The sequence below is a fragment of the Colias croceus genome, chromosome Z (genome assembly GCF_905220415.1).
Source record: "Colias croceus chromosome Z, ilColCroc2.1".
Taxonomy (NCBI): domain Eukaryota; kingdom Metazoa; phylum Arthropoda; class Insecta; order Lepidoptera; family Pieridae; genus Colias; species Colias croceus.
The window spans coordinates 3,442,138-3,461,834 of record NC_059568.1 but is presented as its reverse complement, the minus strand read 5'-3'; the positions used below and the strand labels follow the sequence as shown (position 1 = coordinate 3,461,834).

Genomic DNA, 19,697 nt, shown 5'->3' with positions numbered 1-19,697 from the left:
TATTGTTATCACGCCCTAATCAATCAAACAAGTGGACGTATATTTGTACTTTGTCATTAACTTCGTGTTTAAAGGTACTTGCTAATCGGTTAATATCCAAAATTGACATGATTTTTTCAAGCGTAGAATGAAGGGGTACCTTCTAGGGAAGCGCGTACCATCTTAGACGACACCTTAACTATTAACATCAGGCGAGATTCTGGTGAAGCGCTACCCTATTCTCAAAAAAAAAAAAATTAAAAGAGCGGCAACGTTTCTTGTCGGCTCATCTCCCTTAAAACTGCTTTTCAATCGGGTACCAAATGGTAAAACTATGTTATCATGAATAACGTTGCTTCTTAGAAGTTTAATTGAACAAATATGTGTTTGAGTTTTCTTAAACTTGGTTTTGAGAGATTAAATTTAGATATAACCAATTATTTTGTCAACTCGCTTTGTGACAATAAATACACATGTTAATTAATACCGCGTTTGAAACAAATAATAATTGGACAGTTCCCGCCTCTGAATACAGTGATTAGCCAAATGGTCATTAATGAACGCCCATATCCTAAGTTAATTAACGCATAATAGACATGGCTTTGAGTATTACGTAACATGCCTTATATAGCACGGCTATTATAACACTGTTGCACCCTTTCACATCCGATGCCTTTGATATTAGACAGCTTGTACATAGTATATGACACCAATTAATATAATCTGATAGTATTGACGCTTTTGATTGCCCTTGTCCGGTCTAATGGTCAAAGATGCTGCCGTCATAAAGACAAAGACGCGATAATTGACATGTAATCGATTGTTTGATATAGGTTCCGATGTATAGCAAGGTGTTGGCAGGTGTTGCTTTGCAAGTGTACGCAGAAGTGCTTCAACTAGAGACGATTAATTTTAAGCGATTCGTCCGGTCAGTCCGTTTCGGTCCGGCAATCTATATATATAAAACAAGTCATAACTGCGTTAAAACAACCGACTTCAAACTTGCACTTGCAACATTTACAAATACAGACAAAAATGATCATAAAATAAAAACTACTGGGCCTATCCGAATAAAATTTTTATGGGACCAATTCGACACCATCCCGCATCGAACAAAAAAAGAATCACGTAAATCGGTTCAGAAACCTCGGAGTAATCGGTGTACATACATAAAAAAAAACATACCGGCCGAATTGATAACCTCCTCCTTTTTTTGAAGTCGGTTAAAAATGAAACCCGTTTTCCTTGGTCACGACATCATGCGTGAACGGGTGGACCGATTTTGATAATTTTTTTTTATAATATTCCTTGAAGTACGAGGATGGTTCTTATGGAAAAAACATAAATATGCAAGACGGGCGAAGTCGGGGCGGACCGTCAAAGACTTATTTGCGTAACTAAACTTTTTTTTAATAAATATTTGACTACCATATAAGTTGGATGGTACTTAGCTTTATTAATTAGAGACGCAAAAAATGATATATATAAAGAGTGCAAAACTATATTTCAATGTCCTATTTTTGACTCCTCTTGCCTTAGGACAATAACAAAAAATAATGTATACCCGGTCGGAACTTGGCCTGGCTACATCTATTCAAGTAATAAATAAAATATAACAAATATTTAGCACATAAAAGCTCGGTGTGAGCGATACCGATTACCAGCTGTGAAAGCTTTGATCGTGAGTGCTTATAATTGACATCGCTAAACATGTTAAAAACAACCGCCCTCCAACGACACGCTTTCGTAAGCTCACTAACAACTTTGTTAAAGTCACACCTTTGTACGTTCATGTCAAAATTAAATTACAAGAGAAAATATTTGCGTATTTAAATTAAGAGCGGTAATTTTAATAGTATATGGGAAATATGTATTGTGTGAATGCATTATAGTTTCGTCAGCGGTTATTCTAAGCATCTCTTTAATAGTTAGTTGGTAAAGCGTTTTTTTACAAATCGTTATACTATCATAGTGTCATAGAGAGATTTATACAAATATTGACATGTTAGTTTACAGTTATATTTATGCATTTAACTTAACTATACATTCAGAGCTATCGAATTTTCAATCATGAAAATATTGTCAAATGTTTTAAATTAATTTCTTTCACTACTGCTAACACTCACACAAAGCTCTGTGTAAAGTAAATAATCCTTTGAGTATTGCATAAAATTGGCAATGTAAAAACTAAAATATAACACTATAAAATTGAGTAATAAAAATTGAGCTTTATGTACAAAAGCCTCTTCAAAGATCTGTAAATATTTTAAACGTGACTCTGTTTATTTATTGCAAATAAATACATGCCTTTTGATGCTGATGTATTTCACGTGCCAGTACAATTTGTTTATAATCGCCGATATTTAATACAATTTTGTAACATAAAGCACTCACAGACCATTTAAAACCACATTAATGATCTGCCTTTTTCCTGTCTCTGTTATTTGTGTAAACGTTGAGTGGGACGAAAAACTTACTTATACAGTTTTATGGGGTAAGTCCTAGTTAGTCCCTGATGCGCCCACGTGTACTTGGAATAATAACAAAACAATTTACTGAAAATCTAGAGTTTTTCTGCTGGTGTAAGAATTTATAAAATCAATTATTTCCTACGGAGCTCATTCGAACATACAACGTAATATTTCCTGTTTATAATATCAATCGTGAGGTGAAACAGCAGGAAACGCATTGATAGAAGCTCACATTTAAGTCAGTCGTATGACGTTCGCAGCGAATGTAGAGCAAGTCAAACATCGGTGAGACATTCGATTGACGAGGTAGGAAACCGTAGCAATAAAGCGGGCAGGTAGGTCGGTGGTCACCGAGGTCATAAAGACACCAAGTAAAGGTTAAACACAATGGCGCACGTCACCGCAGAATAATTTCCTGTGTCCCATTTGTAGCTATAACGGTCTCATCAAAGACTCAAAAACATACAAAGCGATTCGCAAATTGAAACGAAACGAAATACAACGTGGTTGTGATCGATGCTCGATGAAACATTTCGTCATGTAATTGTTATATAAAGCGGATTAAGCCTCGTTAGCGAAGGCTTAGCTACAGTTAGTCTGCATTAAAAAGTTCTCATTAAAACCGTGTGTTCTTAATTTAAGAACATTTTCGATAGCTCGCTTTATGTATTACGCGATATTTCGGCTGTAAATGGCGTCATTAAAATTAAGCTGCTTTTTAAAAAAGTGTGCATGTGCATCGTTATTCGTTACGTACTACGCGGACGGTCCGATGAAATTTGGATTTTCGACGCGGAGAAAGTCATGTTTAACCTTTGTTTGACGGTAGTTTCCAAACATTTTCAACAATGTCAGTAAAAAAATTTGCCGTGATGTGGTTAAATGTTTTACATTTACACAAAGGTTTCTTTGATGGCAGAATTGCGTTCGAAAAAATCGTGTTTAATATTTCATCGACGCGAACAAAATGTAATCCATTTTGTTCTCAATTTTATATTTGATTAGTTATTCTCACAAATGAGGTTCATTAGTCTGTGGCAAAAGTTTTGTATGTAAATAGGAAATCGTAGTCGGTTTTATTAAATTATACATGATGTGCTCATAATATATACGATTGCATTACATACTCGCTTCATTAAAATGAAATAGAAATACGATCCCCGATTACAGTTTACCCAATGCGATAGGGAGGTCAAATTTATAATACAACTAGCGGTCCGCCCCGGCTTCGCCCGTGGTACATATTCACGTTTTCTCTACATAAGAACCATACTCGAACTTCAAGGAATATTATAAAAAAAGAATTAACGAAATCGGTTAAGCCGTTCTCAAGTTATGCGCTTACCAACACATTTTGGGATTCATTTTTATATTAAAGATTTATTCATTAATACAAAAAAAAAATACATTAATTAAGATTATAAACATTCATATCAATGGGATTTATTTACATTTGTTACAAATTGTTCGCGTATATTTTCAAAGTGTTTCTGTGATTCTAATTATTTTTATAGCCGTATTAGTTAAGTAAGGTACAAAATATATTTACCCTTTCAACGTGTAAATTGACATAGTAAAATAAATTTAACGATTATAACATAGAGGTTTCAGAATCATAATATTATACGGACGGATTATAACTGCGCGTGTTATTGCGGTAACGCCTGAATAGTTAATATTTTTAGTAGCGCTTTTAGTTAATACCATCGGAGTGCTATTCAAGAGTCTAAATAATTCACGAGCGAGTTACGACTGCAAATAATTGGCGGGCTGGATGGGGTCCGGACGGTGTGGTATTCGATCCCACTGCACTTGTAGCATCCGCGAATCATTTGCGAATATCGCCGGTTCGAGAGTCATCTTCGTGAAATATTTTTATACGCTCGCATACTTTTACAATTTGCCGAATAGTTTGCGCGATCCAGTTACCGGCAATATTTAATTGATGTGTAATACGACGATGAATAAGTGCTTTTGAAGGAGCTTGCATAAATAAATTTTGTAGTTTTTCCACATATTCGAATGCGTATTCTGGTTATACTTTTATCTTCTGTTTATTCCTATGTTTTAGATCTTTTTCCAAATATATTTGTGCTAGATGTACATAGTTTATGAAAATAGTAGTGTATATAAATATTATATTCTATATATAGAGTACTACTAATTACAACGATTACAGCAATCGTCGTGTGTGCTCAAAGCACACGTTGGATAATATATCACACATACATCCAAGTACCTAGCTGAATATACATGCTTGTAAAATATTCTTTGATATTCCCAGAACTACTTTAATAATATATAAGTTACTATTTTTGTGACACGGCAACGTCATAATTGAAAAATAATGAACAACTTTATAAAATGTTCGCCACCCACACATTTTCGGAAGTAATACCTACAATTTTGTAAAATGCACAATGTAAAATGAACTTATTAAAACGGGTTGTTTAAAAAGTCAATCGATGACCATCACCATCGTAATTATAATTTATTACAAAACGTTCATCTATATTACTGTATGTAAGACACGTTTCCTCAACTATGTAGCCAATGTTTGTTGAAATTTGAATAGAGCTTACAGTCAACCGAGGGTAAGGCTTCAACTACTTTGTAGATAATGGAAACTGAATAGTGTACGGCCTGGATTCAAAGGAAAGTCAATTACTAAAACATATTGAACTCGCTTCGACCTGTGTCTTGCTCACCCTTCGTCCAATTCCATGCAGACTTTCAGCATCCCTGACCTGTATAGATACGTAAATCGGTTCTAGAGCAATCGATTAGCAACAAAGCTCTCATATTGGGAGCTCTAATGAGCGGGCGAGTTAGTTAAAACTAGTGTTTGTGTTATATCAATTTTCCGTTCGATGCACATTCTCTAAAGTTCTGGCAGCGGGTTGCGATGCGCTCCGCACGGCCAACGGCGAGTATGTCGATTGAAACATATTTGTAATAAGGTAAGGATCAATTATGTGCACGTTAACAAATTAAATTATAGATGAATATGTGAATTAATTAATAAATCCACCCACCGCATATTGCAGGTACCTGTGCAATGATTATTATTTTATATTTGTATTACGTTCTCGGAAACCATTTTGTTCGCACGTAATCCGGTAAATTATTTTTGGTGACAATACAGATACAGAATTGATGTGAACATGTGAACTTTACCAATAAAATTGAATTTAACAAATTGTTTATTTATACAATTTCTATGGAATTAAAACAATGGTGGTGTTGGAAAATTGTTTACCTTTATTTATAAGCCGGCCTTTATATTCTTCATTTGTATTTTTATTGATGAATAAGAGCTTATGTTGTATTGGCGGTTTAAAACAGGGATATTGTTTCACGTTCATGATATTATAAAGAGAGAATCGTCATATCAAACTTGTTAAAACTAGATGTCCAAATTGAATAGCAATATATAAGTATACTATTAAAATTGTATAATAGATTAATAAAATAAACACGATGGAAACAACAGCAGTTCTTATAGTAATTAATAAATTTGTTTAATTTACATAAAATACTTTTAAATTTTTACACACATTATGAACTACGACGAAAGAGGCTTAAGGAATTAATAAAACCATTATAACATGATAACAATGTGAGGTTAATACTCGATCGTATAATACTTATTACACCTATTAATTTAATGTATTTTGTATTTTAATACTATTTTATTTCATGCGACATCGTACTTTTTACATATTAAATTATTGTGTATATATTAATTAAACTGATTAGACTTATTAATGAAAACATGTCTATGATTAATTTGTATATAAGGGGATAATAGGCATAGTGGGATCTAGTGCCAGATTACATAGAGGTCGAGTCGAAACCAGATTACAAAAGTGCATTGAAATTTAGTATTATAGTGAAACATTAATTCACAAATTGTGTTGTTTGTAACAAAATGTATTTATTAGTGAATTCACGGAAAATGTTTGTTTGCTTTATAAAACTATCGAATACCAGCTTACTATGTTACTAATCCTCTTCCAACAAACTGCACGTGGTCAATTAAAACGTTTCTAGAAAGTTCAGAGAGCATGCAGCGGGTACACGGTAGAACAATATTTTAAAGCTTTCCATAAAGCTCTGAAGATTAACTTTGAACGTTAACTAGAGCTTATCTGCAGAACAAGCGAAACATTGGATTTTTATTGATAAATTAGCGTTTTAGGAACATTCTAAACGAATGTTTGTGACTTAATTAAATAAATAAATAGTAATGAAAAATATATCTATAATCTTTATAAAACTAGCTGTCCCGGCAGACATTGTTTTACCCTATTCATCCTTTTACTTCAATTCTCTCCATATAACCTTTCCTTGTGACTTAACAAAAACGTTAGGCTTATTGGCCAATCCATTCTCGACTGACGCTGCGATTATTATTTGAAAATGAACAGTTCAACTTTTTATGAATTTTGAATAATTGTTGGAAGATTCATTAGGATAATATATTTTAAGATTTTGTAACACATCCAACCGGGCAGAGCCGGAGCGAGCAGTAGCTGTAGTATTTATTATAAAAAAGTTCGATGTTTTTCGCAACTGAAATTCCATCTTGTGCGGACTGTAATATTTTGTTCCTTGAGTCTTAATATAATATCGGTATAGGTAATGTTTGAACTGGATTTAAATAAATCTCTTCAATTAAAATACAATTATTTTTATATAATATAAATAATAAATAAAACTGTATTCTCAGCTCATAGGTATTACATTTTTAACTACGTATTAATCATTTTTTAATCTAATATTGATTCAAAGTAAGTAAATATTGCAATATAGTTCATTATATGAGTTTAGTAATAAATTAAACAACATAATTAATCGTTTAGTATTGCGTTTATTGAAATACCTGAAAGCATAATCACAACGGCGTCTGTGGTTTGCATAATATTTCGACCGTTTTTAACTGCTTGTTAAACATTAAAGAGTTTACATTGATTTAAACTAATGTGTGGTTAGTTTAATATCATGATTTACATATTCCATTACTAAAATATTATTCCAAAATGGAATATATTTAATGCTCACAGATTATTCTATAGAAAATCACGATTCAGGATTCAGTTGCGAGTTGACTGTTTTTGACAAGTTTTCAAATAATCCGTTTTGAGTTATGAGCTTAACTATGAGGTAACTAAACGGGAAACGGTGCATTTACGAAATAGTAAGTTTGGCAATAGCGTGTTCGGCGGAGCCCGGCGGCCGCCGCGCGTGTGAATGGACCTTACACGTTGTTTCTGCGGAATGTGCAATACGGAATTCTATCCATCTGAAATTTTGAAATACCTGTGAAGGCATGCGATTTAAAAAGCGTTTGATAACTCGAACAATGGTAACTGCAGTGTCAAAGGGAATTCGCTGAAATAAGTTTTTATCGTTTAGAAGGTAAATTAAAAGTTACAGCTTTGTTAATGAAACGTTCCAGTACGAGTTGAGTTAATTGTGAACTTGTTATAGTGACAATTTTATTTAAAACTTGAGACGGAAAAATGTACATTTAATATTTATGCGAATACTGTGAAATAAATATTTCTAGTTTTCTGACTCTGCCTCGAGTTTAGCCGGAAGATACAAGACCGCACTTTTCGTATTTAATTTAATGACAGTTTTGGAAATTCACGTTTTGGACGCCGTATTTGCAAACGTTATTAGAACGATTAAATGTGTTCGGAATTAGCGGAGATGTTTGATGATATTCGAATTAACTCTGTTGATCTACAGGCGACGTCATTTCGAACAATTATGATATTAACGGCCCGAAATACTACTCATTTCCTGTAATATCCGGTCTGCTAACATAATAATGTTAATAATGTACACGAGAGTATTTCCGGTGTATTCGTAGAATACAGGTAACGTGGCGTAAAATGATATGATTTGCAATTATCTCTGTTTCTATATTTATTTCCCCGTTTCATTCTTTTGTCTAGGCATCGTCCGAGATGTCTCTAATGATTCGTCCTTATCGATTCACAAATAAGCGAGTAACTTCTTCAAATTTCATAGCCTAAAGACAATCTTTTATAGAAAAGTATTCTCTTTATAAACTCTAAGTTGTAATGGATGGAAATTTTATTTTTGCAAAATAATAACATCTAAAATAATAATATATTTTTTTTATTTTTTATTTTTTGCCTTTGTATACATTTTCTTTTTATTTTTACCTTTATCTAGACCACAATGTATTAAGGGAAGGGACTGGCTTTCTTAACACAGGCTATGCCTAACAAGAGAGCCAGAGCCTCATAATCAATATTGTATACATATCCTAAAGGTGAAATAAACATTTATTTTATTTTATTATTATTTTAATATCTTATTGGTACTCGATGAACCATTATAGCTTAGTTACACGGTAGACAAAACAATTTCATGGTTCTGTAAGAAATTATGGATATTTTTAGTAAGTACTCTAACGTCAAATAGGCTTACATTTTTACAGTTTTCTTCAGTCCAAAAACCCGATAAAGTGAAAGGTTTTTCGATTGTTTTAGTACTCGAAAGAGTAATAAATAATTTCTCTGACTGGCTAGTCAGGTGGCTGGGGAGCTAGCAACAGGTGAACTGCAACCTAAATTGATACGTTATTCATTTTATCAGTGTATCTTATGGTTTAGTGTAAAGTTTTAAAAACGTACAAATAACTAGAGACTTGCTCCGATTGCGTGCGAAGTTATAACGCTAATACTGAATATACTACGCTATTTTATGCATGTACTATAGGTACATTAAAGCCATCCTTTAAAAAAACTGTATCAGAATCCGTTGCATAGTTTTATTGTCTAAGTATACATAGGGACAGACACAGCAAAAAGTGATTTTAGTATGTAGAGACTAATCAATTATTAGCCGCCTTATTTTGACAGTTAAAAGACAAGTCCACAATCAAAAATCACTAAAATAAGTCAACCCGTTCTTGATTTATAGGTGATGTAACTAACTCTCTGATATAGATCGATAGCTGTTGTATTGTGTCATACAAAGGCCAGCTAGATTGGACCGACGGAAATATGCTAATTCAGATTGTCACCTAAAAATATCCCCTAATCGAATTAGCCGGTATGCGATTGAACTGAAATATTCCACATTTTACGTTCATCGCATTATTGGGAATGAGAACATATTGTATGTATGGATATGATGATATTCGTATGTTGTAAAAAGTTAAAGGTAGAGAAAGGAAGTAATTGGAGGATTGATTAACTGACGCGTCTATTCTTTTGCCTCCTCTTACATAAAAAAATATTATGTTTTTAAAACGATGACGTTTTAATGTTTTTAAAAGCATTAGTAATAGTAACTAAATGGATACTACATTATTTGACTTTGTATTATTATGTGGTTGTAATGTATTATAAGCACATAGAGTTAAATTCAGTAATCAAATTAATATCCGCACTAAATCCACAAACTAATTAATAATTATTATTTGAAGTACCGTTAATATATTTTCACATAAGTATATGAGGATTAATTTGATTTAAATAATGTAAATATTTGAAATTTGGATGAAATGTATGGATATCTAAAGCGCAATATATATTGAGCCCGCCGGCCGGGCCAAGTTTTTGTTTGCGGCTGCACTTATTATAAGCCGGAAAATTTGGTCGGTGGCATGTCGACGGCTTGAGATGAGAAATTTATTTGACAGTCAACTACAGGTCGAGCGTCGCCGGGCAACTGAGCGCAGGCGTACCCAAGCCGCCAACATGTCTGCGGGCAACACGCGCCGGCGCATGTGTGTATTGCGCTTGATGTTAAAAGTGAACTAAATATATTAATATAATAAAAAAAAAGAAAAAGATAAAGTGTTTGATAAACGTAATTAATACAAATAACCCTTGTTAGTGCTTGTGAATGATATAGGGAATTCATGAACATCCACAGACAACGTTATGTGGTCCATAAAATGGTACGGCGATAGGACCCAAAACCTTTTAACAATTTTGTTACTTTTAATATTATTCATTTTCTATCATTCATGTAGAGAAAATGAATAATATTAAAAGTAACAAAATTGTTAAAAGGTTTTGGGTCCTATCGCCGTACCATTTTATGTCCCATTGTATGTTTAAATCTTTAAAACAACGCAACGGATTTTGATGCAGTAGTTTTTAATAGAGTTTAATAGAGTGATGCTCGACGAAGGTTTTTGTGTGTAATTTATCAGGGTTTAGACAAAGCCGGCGAAGCCGCGATCGGAAAGCTAGTTACATAAATAATAAAATCGTAAGAAAGTCAATCTGTACATTGAATATTATTTTAAAAGAATACCTACTTGAGGCGTGCTTTACAATCGATATGGAAGCCAAAAATATATAGTTTTTAGAAATATTGTCTGTTTTTCTTTCTGTGTATCGGAGCTATTCTCAAAAAGTGCTGCATGGATTAACTTCAAATTGAAATTTCGCACAGAGATAGCTTGCAACCTGAGGAAGGACATACATACACAGGGGATAGGTTTTATCTCGGAAATCCCACGGGAACAGGAACTGCGGGTTTTCCTTTGACTACGCGGACTACGCTGACGGAAACTAGTGTATAATAAGAAATAACTAAGTACTTCGATATACCGCACGGCTAGGACTTGCTTAAAACAAAATAGACTTCAAAAAACAGGGCTCACTACGCACATGATTAAGGTACAAATACATTACTTATAACCAAAGAAAAACAAAATTATGTCTGCAACAAAAACTATATTTGTAACTAGGGCATGATTCTTATAAACTTGTATAGACGGGATACTAAAGTATTCATGTTATCGATATTTATTTTTAGACGCGCTGAGTGGTGACCGATATAAGTAAGATTGTTGCCGATTTAAATATAAATATTTTATAAAGCACATAGAAGGAAAATAAAACATTTGTTTTAACACACACGAATTATATTTTCTTTTCTATAATTTATGTAGTGTTCGAAATCAAAGCCAATATGAATTATTTTTATTTAAGTGTTGGTTTATAAATTTTGTTTCAATTCCATTTTTCTCGCTGTTATTGTAGACGGATGTTTATTATAACATTACAAAATATGACAATCAATCGCAATAATTAACATACCTACTTACACATGACAATCAATGTTTAACATAATTTTGTTTACAAATAACCGTTGTCATTGTCTGCATACGTAACAGATATTCAAAATAAATATTAAAATTTATTCAGTGTATTTTCTATGAATCTCGCTTTAATAATGGGTATTATCTGTTCGTGATATTAAATTTCAATTTGCTGTTTAGATTTTAAAAAAGCTTTTGCATTTTATTTCCAACTAACATTGTTGCTAATGCGGATGTTACATTTTCTGCTGTATTAACCTCAGCTCATCTTTCGTGTTCGTTTTTACCATAAAATCGTTAAGTGGGAAGAAATCTAGCCGGGAGCTAGTATAACGTTTTGCTACATTATTTTTCAACCAGCATTTTATGATAATATTTCAGCTCTATTTAGTGTACGAGAAACATGCTTTAATTTTTACTTTAACATGTACAATGTGTAGGTGGATAATTGAGCTTCAGAAAACGAACTGTGTACACTGTGTGTGTGTGTTACATATTTGAGTATTTTTTGTAGTATTAGCATACCTATTAGTTATTACTTATTTATGATGCAAACCTCGTAATGTCGTAAATGTTAAAAATGTACCTATGCAATGTTTATATTCCAGTCTACACAACAAGACATTAAAAACCTTTTCTGTTAAGCTTCGTTCACTTCGCTTTTGCGAGTGTATTTTATAGTTGGAAATCAGATTAAGGAATGTATAAAAATATACCGTATTTGATTCGCACAAACTTTTCGCCGGAGATTCGATAATCTCCGGTGAATACTTTATCTACGTATTCCTTATATTAGAATTTCACCGATACATTTTAGAATTCTACAGTCAAATATTAAAATGTTTTTACAAATATAACTTTTGTTTTCAAAAACCAATAGCGCACACTCGTGACTCAATAACATGTGCATTGTGTCTAACATATTTTTAAAACAATGTATTTTTGTTAACCCAAGTGCTGTTTTCACAACATATTTATTATACATCCCGCGTGCCACAAGGTCATCTTAATCCGGTTAATTGTTGACTCATTTTATTAGTAATCGCTTGTGTGCATCATCTTCATAATTATATTTAACGATCGTTTTTTTCCTCTTTCAGGATAACCCGGTCCCAACAAGCGTAGAATGTACTCCTACGTTTGTTGGGACACATAAGGAACGTTTGGCTGTGTGCGTGCCTCCATCTGTTATATGTACCAGTGATAATATAATTAAATCAAACTCAACGAGCTTAAATATACCAGTCGCCCCCGGTCACGTGTCCCCTATATATCCCAGGAAATTGAAACCTGAAGTTCTTTACGACAGGAGGCAGTGCTTAAACCACCGATTCGCTAGCCCTAGACTGTTACATCTCAGTCCTTGTCGAGCTACACGACCTTCATCCAGGAATTCCCTTTCCTCGCGTCTTTCGAGCAGTCATAACTCTCTCGTTACGCAGTTTCAAGCCGACGATTCGAGTTTCATTACTCAAGCGATATCTCACGACGCTCTGTCCGCGAAAACATCGGATATCACTGACGTGTACAACGTGCCCTTCGATAGCGATATCTACGCGGTACCCATCGATATGATTAGGCCTGAAGAAGGTAATATGAAGAGTAAAGTAAAACGACCACAAAGAACAACCAAACGACGGAGCAAAACACATACAATAACTCTGGCCACAAATAATGCTATTCTTGAAAGGGCCTACAAGGCAAATCAAATGAGACACAAACGAGACACGGATACTAAAACCAAAAGGCACTCCTTGCCGGGTTCCTCTTGCAAGAAAAAGGTCCCGGCGGAATCTGACTCGGAGTCAGTACATTTAACTCTACGTGAAATGAGAAAATATTTACATACGCTGTATTCCAGCTCGAGTGACTCTGAATGCCGAAACACGATAAATAAAAAGAACAATAATATTCTGACAACCGTCACCGTTCACGCCCGTCAGGGCCAAAAAGAGGCCCCCACCGCTGTGTTTCTTAAAGAGAGTCACGAACCGAGGACTGTTGAAACGAATAACAATCACAAAAAGACGAACAAGAATACAGCGGACATGAATGTGAAGAACAAGAAGCATAAAGAGAACGCGTCTAAAGATTGTACCATTATGGAGCTCGAAAGTGCGAAGAAGAAAGGTAATCAGGGTAGTAAAGTGAAGATATCACCCGTGAGGTTGCTTTCAATGAATTTGAAGCAGAGTTTTTGCAACTTGTTCCGGTGGAGACGGTCTAGCGACGGCGATAGCGTGGAGAAGATAGGGCGCGACTCCCCTCCGCCGGCCGTTCGGCGAGCTCTGCCTCCGCTGCCGCAGTCGCCTCACCAGTCCAACTCGAGGCGATCCGCTAATGACGACGAGACTGTGATGGACTTCGCAACCTCAATCCAGAAAGTCAAAGATGTAAGTGATATTTGTTAGTATTATAGTTACTTATGTAACATATCGATTAACTTATTCGGCTTGGTCAAATAACTGAAATTCCTCTTACAGCAAAAAAAATTAGTGTTACAAATTTTACAAGAAATTACCGAAATTTCGCAGGTTAAATTCCGCTTCCGAATTGATATTTACTATTCCCTAAAACAATCAATAATTGAAACGTTACTACTTTCCAGTATGGATGGTACTGGGGTCCGATATCAGTGGAAGCAGCGGAGAAGATCCTCTCCAACGAGCCGGACGGTTCGTTCATAGTTCGCGATAGCAGCGACGATCACTACATCTTCACGCTCACGTTCAAGCTCAACGGGCTGCGACATGTCAGGATAGAACATGATCAGGGTAAGTTTAGTATGGAATTCGGAATTCAGGAATTTTACTAAAATGCTACTTGTACAAAATTGTATCAGAAAAGAGTAGGGGCAAATATTTAAGATTTTATAGAATTTGTTAATTGATGCAGATTCTAATGTATTCATGCAATATTGGTATACATTTATCAATTAGTTCTTAAAAACAATTTGTCTTCAATACCCATTTGTATTAATAGACGAGTAAATATTTTCTATAGATTTATATCAAACCCACTAACCACATACAATTGCAGGTAACTTCTCGTTCGGCGGGTGCACAATGTTCAAAGCGCAGACCATAGTCGAATTCATCGAGAACGCGGTGGAAACTTCCAGAAGCGGCCGCTACTTGTTCTTCCTGAACCTTCGTCCAGTGCTGGGCCCGGTGCGAGTGCAGCTGCTGTACCCGGTTTCGCGCTTTAAGCGCGTGCAGAGCCTGCAGCACATGTGCAGGTGCGTAGTAACTTCTAGATTGTTCTAGAAGTGGATGCTTCTAGCAGTGGATACAACTTGTATTTTCTCGGGCCGGTGTTCGGGCAGATCGCGGATAGAAAAATCCTTTTTAAAATATTTTTTCCATCAGTATTTTATTGCGTTCTGACTTTAGTCATACTATGGTACATTATTCCTTCCCGCATTGCTCTTTCTATTAATTAATAAAAAAATATACCGAATAATTTTGTATAATATGTTCAAGGGAACATATCACTTTTACAATCTTTAGTGACAAAATTTCATCTTTACTCTCCATACATTCCAGATTCGTGATCTTGAAGCAAGTGCGCCGTGATCTCGTCAGCAGCCTGCCCCTGCCCCGCCGTCTGCTCGACTACCTGAACGCGACCCATTACTATTCGGAGCTCATAGCGGACTTATAGGTTATGTTGCACCAGCTGAACGTGCAACCGCACAGTATACGTCCATGCAACACGTAGACTAGCCCATGTGATAGTGTTTAGTGCGAGTGTAGTGTACGAACTCGGCTTAGCGTACGTTAGATAGTTTTAAGATGTAAGGAAACGATGGAGATGATTTGGAATTTACGACCAATTCTATATGAAATGATTGTGAATTTATAAGATTATTCTATATGGAATGATTGTGAATTTATAAGATTATTATATATGGAATGATTTGGAATTTACAGATTATACTGTATGGAATTATTTGGAATTTACAGAATTCTGTTTGGAATGATCTATAATTTACAGACGAATTTTACATGGAATGATTTGGAATTTACAAGTCGAATTCTATATAGAATGATTTAATGTGACTAAATTGAAATACATGAACATGACTGAATATATGCGAAACGTTTTTTTTTTTTTTTATTTGACTCGTTTAAATTTCGTGGAAAGCAATATTTTTGTCTTTATACATTCAGGCTGTGGTACTGAACAGTATTATTATGTAAGTCTTTGGTTTTTGAGCGTCAGGAAATTATTGATTTATTTTTTTATTTTTTTGAATTAATTTAATTGGCATTTGTTTTAATACTGATTCATGAAATTGTTATCCTCAATTTTTTATGACACTTAAAATTTAATTAAAATGAAATCCTGACGTTTGTTTTGCGCTTTTCCTTATTTTGTATATTTATTTAATTCTATGTATACCTATTGTTGTTTTGCTTGGCAATTTTGTGATTATTGTATACGTAACATGGGATTAATTATAATTTTATTTCTTTTGGGATTAATAAATGATTTATTTTATCCAGTCAATGATGAATTTCCTTATTATTAAATAATTATTATTTAGTAAAATAAATATACGTTGATTTTTTTTAACTGTCGCATAATAATGTTTCGCATAATATTTCTTATTAAACTATAATGTGATTTGTACTACTTAAGTAGTAAATGTTTTTATTTGCCTATATCTTAGTTAATTATTTGTTGCTTTGCGTTTATTTTAGTTATTATTATTTTTTTGTAAATTAGCAAATGTACATTTTATTAATTAGTATTGATAATGATTATTAATTATTATTATTTATGATTTTATTGTATATTTACGACGCACATACGTCTATTTCACCAAAGATGAAAATATTGTAAATTAATAATAAATTATTGTTTTTCTTATTTTTTATTATGATTTTTTTTTTTATTTAACATTCTGTTATACTGTGGTCGACTTTATTCGGACGGCCATATTTTTACTAACATTCCTTTTGACGTTGACGCATATTTTAAAAATACTGGACATACCTCAGATTCTAGATGCCATAATAAGAGCAAAATCGCATTTTCATAATGTGCCCTATTTTGCTCTCCATAAAGTTTAAAATGCCACAGGCATTACACGCATTTTACACATATAAGAAATCAAAGAAGATAATAAGACCTACATGATAATAATTACGTAATCAAATAATTTGAACATCGGATTTTCTAAATTTGGCTGTTAAAGCCTAAATTGGATGAGACTAATAAATGAAGATATCCTTATCTCTCCTTCTGGAAAAGACAAGGATAGCATGAGGCTAGAACAAATCAACTAATATATAACTAAAGGACTTTGCACATCAAATATATTATTATTAACATCATGCGAGTAGACATGTTAATATTAAAAACACACATCATACTTATAAAAGCTCCATACAAGATTTGTGACATGTTCTTACACACACACACACACACACAATTGGCTTGATCAATCCTCCCATCAAATAAATTGGACATGCCCAAACATGGCCCCTTGATACAAATACAGTCAATTTTAATGATATTCTCGGTTTAGAAATTCACGGTAACATATAGTGTTGCCATTAATATGACACTAAGTCTATCGTATGAATTAAAATGTAATTTAATGTACATAATATGTAATAATCAAGTAACGTAGTGTATATAAGTTAAGTATGTATACTTTAAAGGAACAAAAAATGTAAACGTCTCTGAATTACGACATACGATGTTGCCATCCCATCGTCTTTATTCATTGTCCATTGAGAATTATTTTAGTGATTCATTTAATTTCTAACACCGCGAAACGGAGTGAAAAATGCAATTATTCTGGAATGTTCTATGTTTGGAACGTGGCGTTCTAGAACAAATTTGAAATTCGGAAGAGAAACGATGAAATAAAAATTGATTGTATATTTGGAGGTCGGAATTACGTAGAACGTTCTGGAATCAAATAGATTGTATTCTTTATCTCGTTCAAGTGTCTTCAGTATTAATTCAACTATTTCTTAAATAAATAGTGGAGTAAATAATTAAATGCTTAGATGAAGAAATGAGCAAAGCACTTAAAAACGTGTGTACACATCGGTGATAGAATTTAAATGATGTCTATGTATTAATCCCTATAAATTAATTTTGGGTAACTTTGAATAACATTTTAAATATTTTATTGGCGTATTGGTACATTTTTAGTTACCTAACTGTTTCAAAAAGTATTGGTGTTTTAATTTTAAGTAATTGTTCTTTTGTCGGATTCAATTTTATCAAGATTTTTTGGTAATTTTGAATACGCCTGTCTTTGGCTGAAAAAATGGTTTCTTTTTGTCGCTGATTACTTTTACGTTTATATTTACAAATTATACCAATAATTTGAAAACAAGATAGTCAAACAAAGTTAATAAGTTATGATTTGCTTTCTTAAAATGTTTGAGTTTGAGTTTGAATAAACAAAAATTCAAAGTTACTCAAATCACCTGTATTAGGTAAGATTATTTCACCTACGAACATAAAACGTTAAGCGTCCAGTTTGTGAAGTTACTTTTATGTATGTTTCAAAAGAAAAAAAAAGTGACAAAAAAAAAACAATCGTCTCGACCCTCAAAATTTAATTGATTTCGCTTCATCAAACCATTCGAGTGCTTCATTGCGCTTCTAAGTTAATGTTTTCAAACGTAATAAAGTGCTCTTAGTATTCATAACTAATACAGTAGGGTCATTCTGTCTAACTGTGAAATTCATCCAGTTTGAGTACAAATTTGTTGTGATTAACGCAATTATGGAATGAATTTTGCGTTAGACTAGTGTGGGTGAAAGCTTCGGGGTTCTATGTGTATGTGAACACACTCAAAACGTCATTTGAAAGAAGTAACTGCTTAACCGCGTGCTATCTCGCTTGTACAATAGACGCCGATCCCTCGCTATCTCGCTTACGCTTGTTCGGGTATTTCAATTCTACATACACATTTTGCCCCTATAACCTTTTGCACCTTCATCATATTCATACGTCATTTAGTTATAAACTGACGAAAGTACAACGTGTTTGATAAATCTCAAGTTTAACGATCGTTGTGTAATTGGTTGCGAAATTGAGCTGTTGAAATTCAGGACCAGTTTGTTTATTTTGGCGATGTTATTCATAGAGGTATTGAAAAGGAGAAGAGATATTACCAAGCTTTAGGTAGAAAGAGACGGAATATCGTAGGGTATATTGGGGTAATTACAAAGGAGTGGGAACAATAATGTGAAATTAATACCTAAGTAATGATTAAATTTAATGCTTTTACTATCAAACCTGTATATTTTCATATAATATCTTCAAAATACTTTACTTTCCGAAATTACCCACATCCGAAATTTCCCCACTGCACTCTACGTCAATCATTAATTCGCAATTTTTTAATTAAAATGAGACAAAGTACACTCTCTTTAAAAACGTCACTTTCTAATTATAAACACCTGTGTTTTCCCTCCAGGGGGTGACAATGATATACTAAAGCATTGTTTCCAGTGTGCGAACGTGATGGCGCTAGACAACCTATATAGCTCTTTCCTTTATCCACACTGGAATCAATACTGCTTTAAGACTCCTCTGTTTCTATAATACCTCGAATATTATTCGTTTTTTATATGTGACAATTACGGAGACCACGTCATACTTAGGCTATCTAAGAGCTAGCGCGCAAGAGCAACTTTTGTCTCCGCAACTATTTTGTCTCTCCCATCAACTCTATGGGAAGTTGCGTCGCTACGTGCGCGCACTTTACTAGCCCATAGAGTTGATGGGAGAGACAAAATAGTTGCGGAGACAAAAGTTGCTCTTGCGCGCTAGCTCTTTAAGTTAGAACTTCTATTGGCAACTCTCAGTTGATTAAATTTTTATTAAATTGTTTCATATCATGTACTGCGTTAATATGTATGGAGTCTAACTTTATATTTATAATGAAGTATGACGTTGCTTGTATGGGAAGTTGGAAGGATCAATATGTACTACGTGACTGTTGATATTAAAGTTTTATATGGATTTGGTATTTAATTATTTATTTATTTATTATTATGATTGAGATATGATTCATAAAAAATACATTTAATTTTTCGTTTTCAGTCATGTAGTATTATCGACCCTTGAACGAAAGTATTTTGTATGTACTTGAATCAGTATTTGG

General features: G+C 33.6%; 1 protein-coding gene across 2 annotated transcripts in view; it reads left to right on the top strand.

Moving 5' to 3' along the window:
• The window catches only part of LOC123705005, a 76,803-nt gene extending 60,368 nt beyond the window's left edge, over positions 1-16,435 (top strand). For both annotated transcript variants that reach the window (XM_045653545.1, XM_045653544.1), the window contains 4 exons: positions 12,654-13,946; positions 14,162-14,327; positions 14,593-14,791; positions 15,099-16,435. In XM_045653545.1, coding sequence (XP_045509501.1) covers positions 12,654-13,946; positions 14,162-14,327; positions 14,593-14,791; positions 15,099-15,216 — 1,776 coding nt within the window. In that variant the 3' untranslated portion in view covers positions 15,217-16,435. The remainder of the gene's footprint in view (positions 1-12,653; positions 13,947-14,161; positions 14,328-14,592; positions 14,792-15,098) is intronic.
• The last annotated feature ends 3,262 nt before the right edge of the window (positions 16,436-19,697 follow it).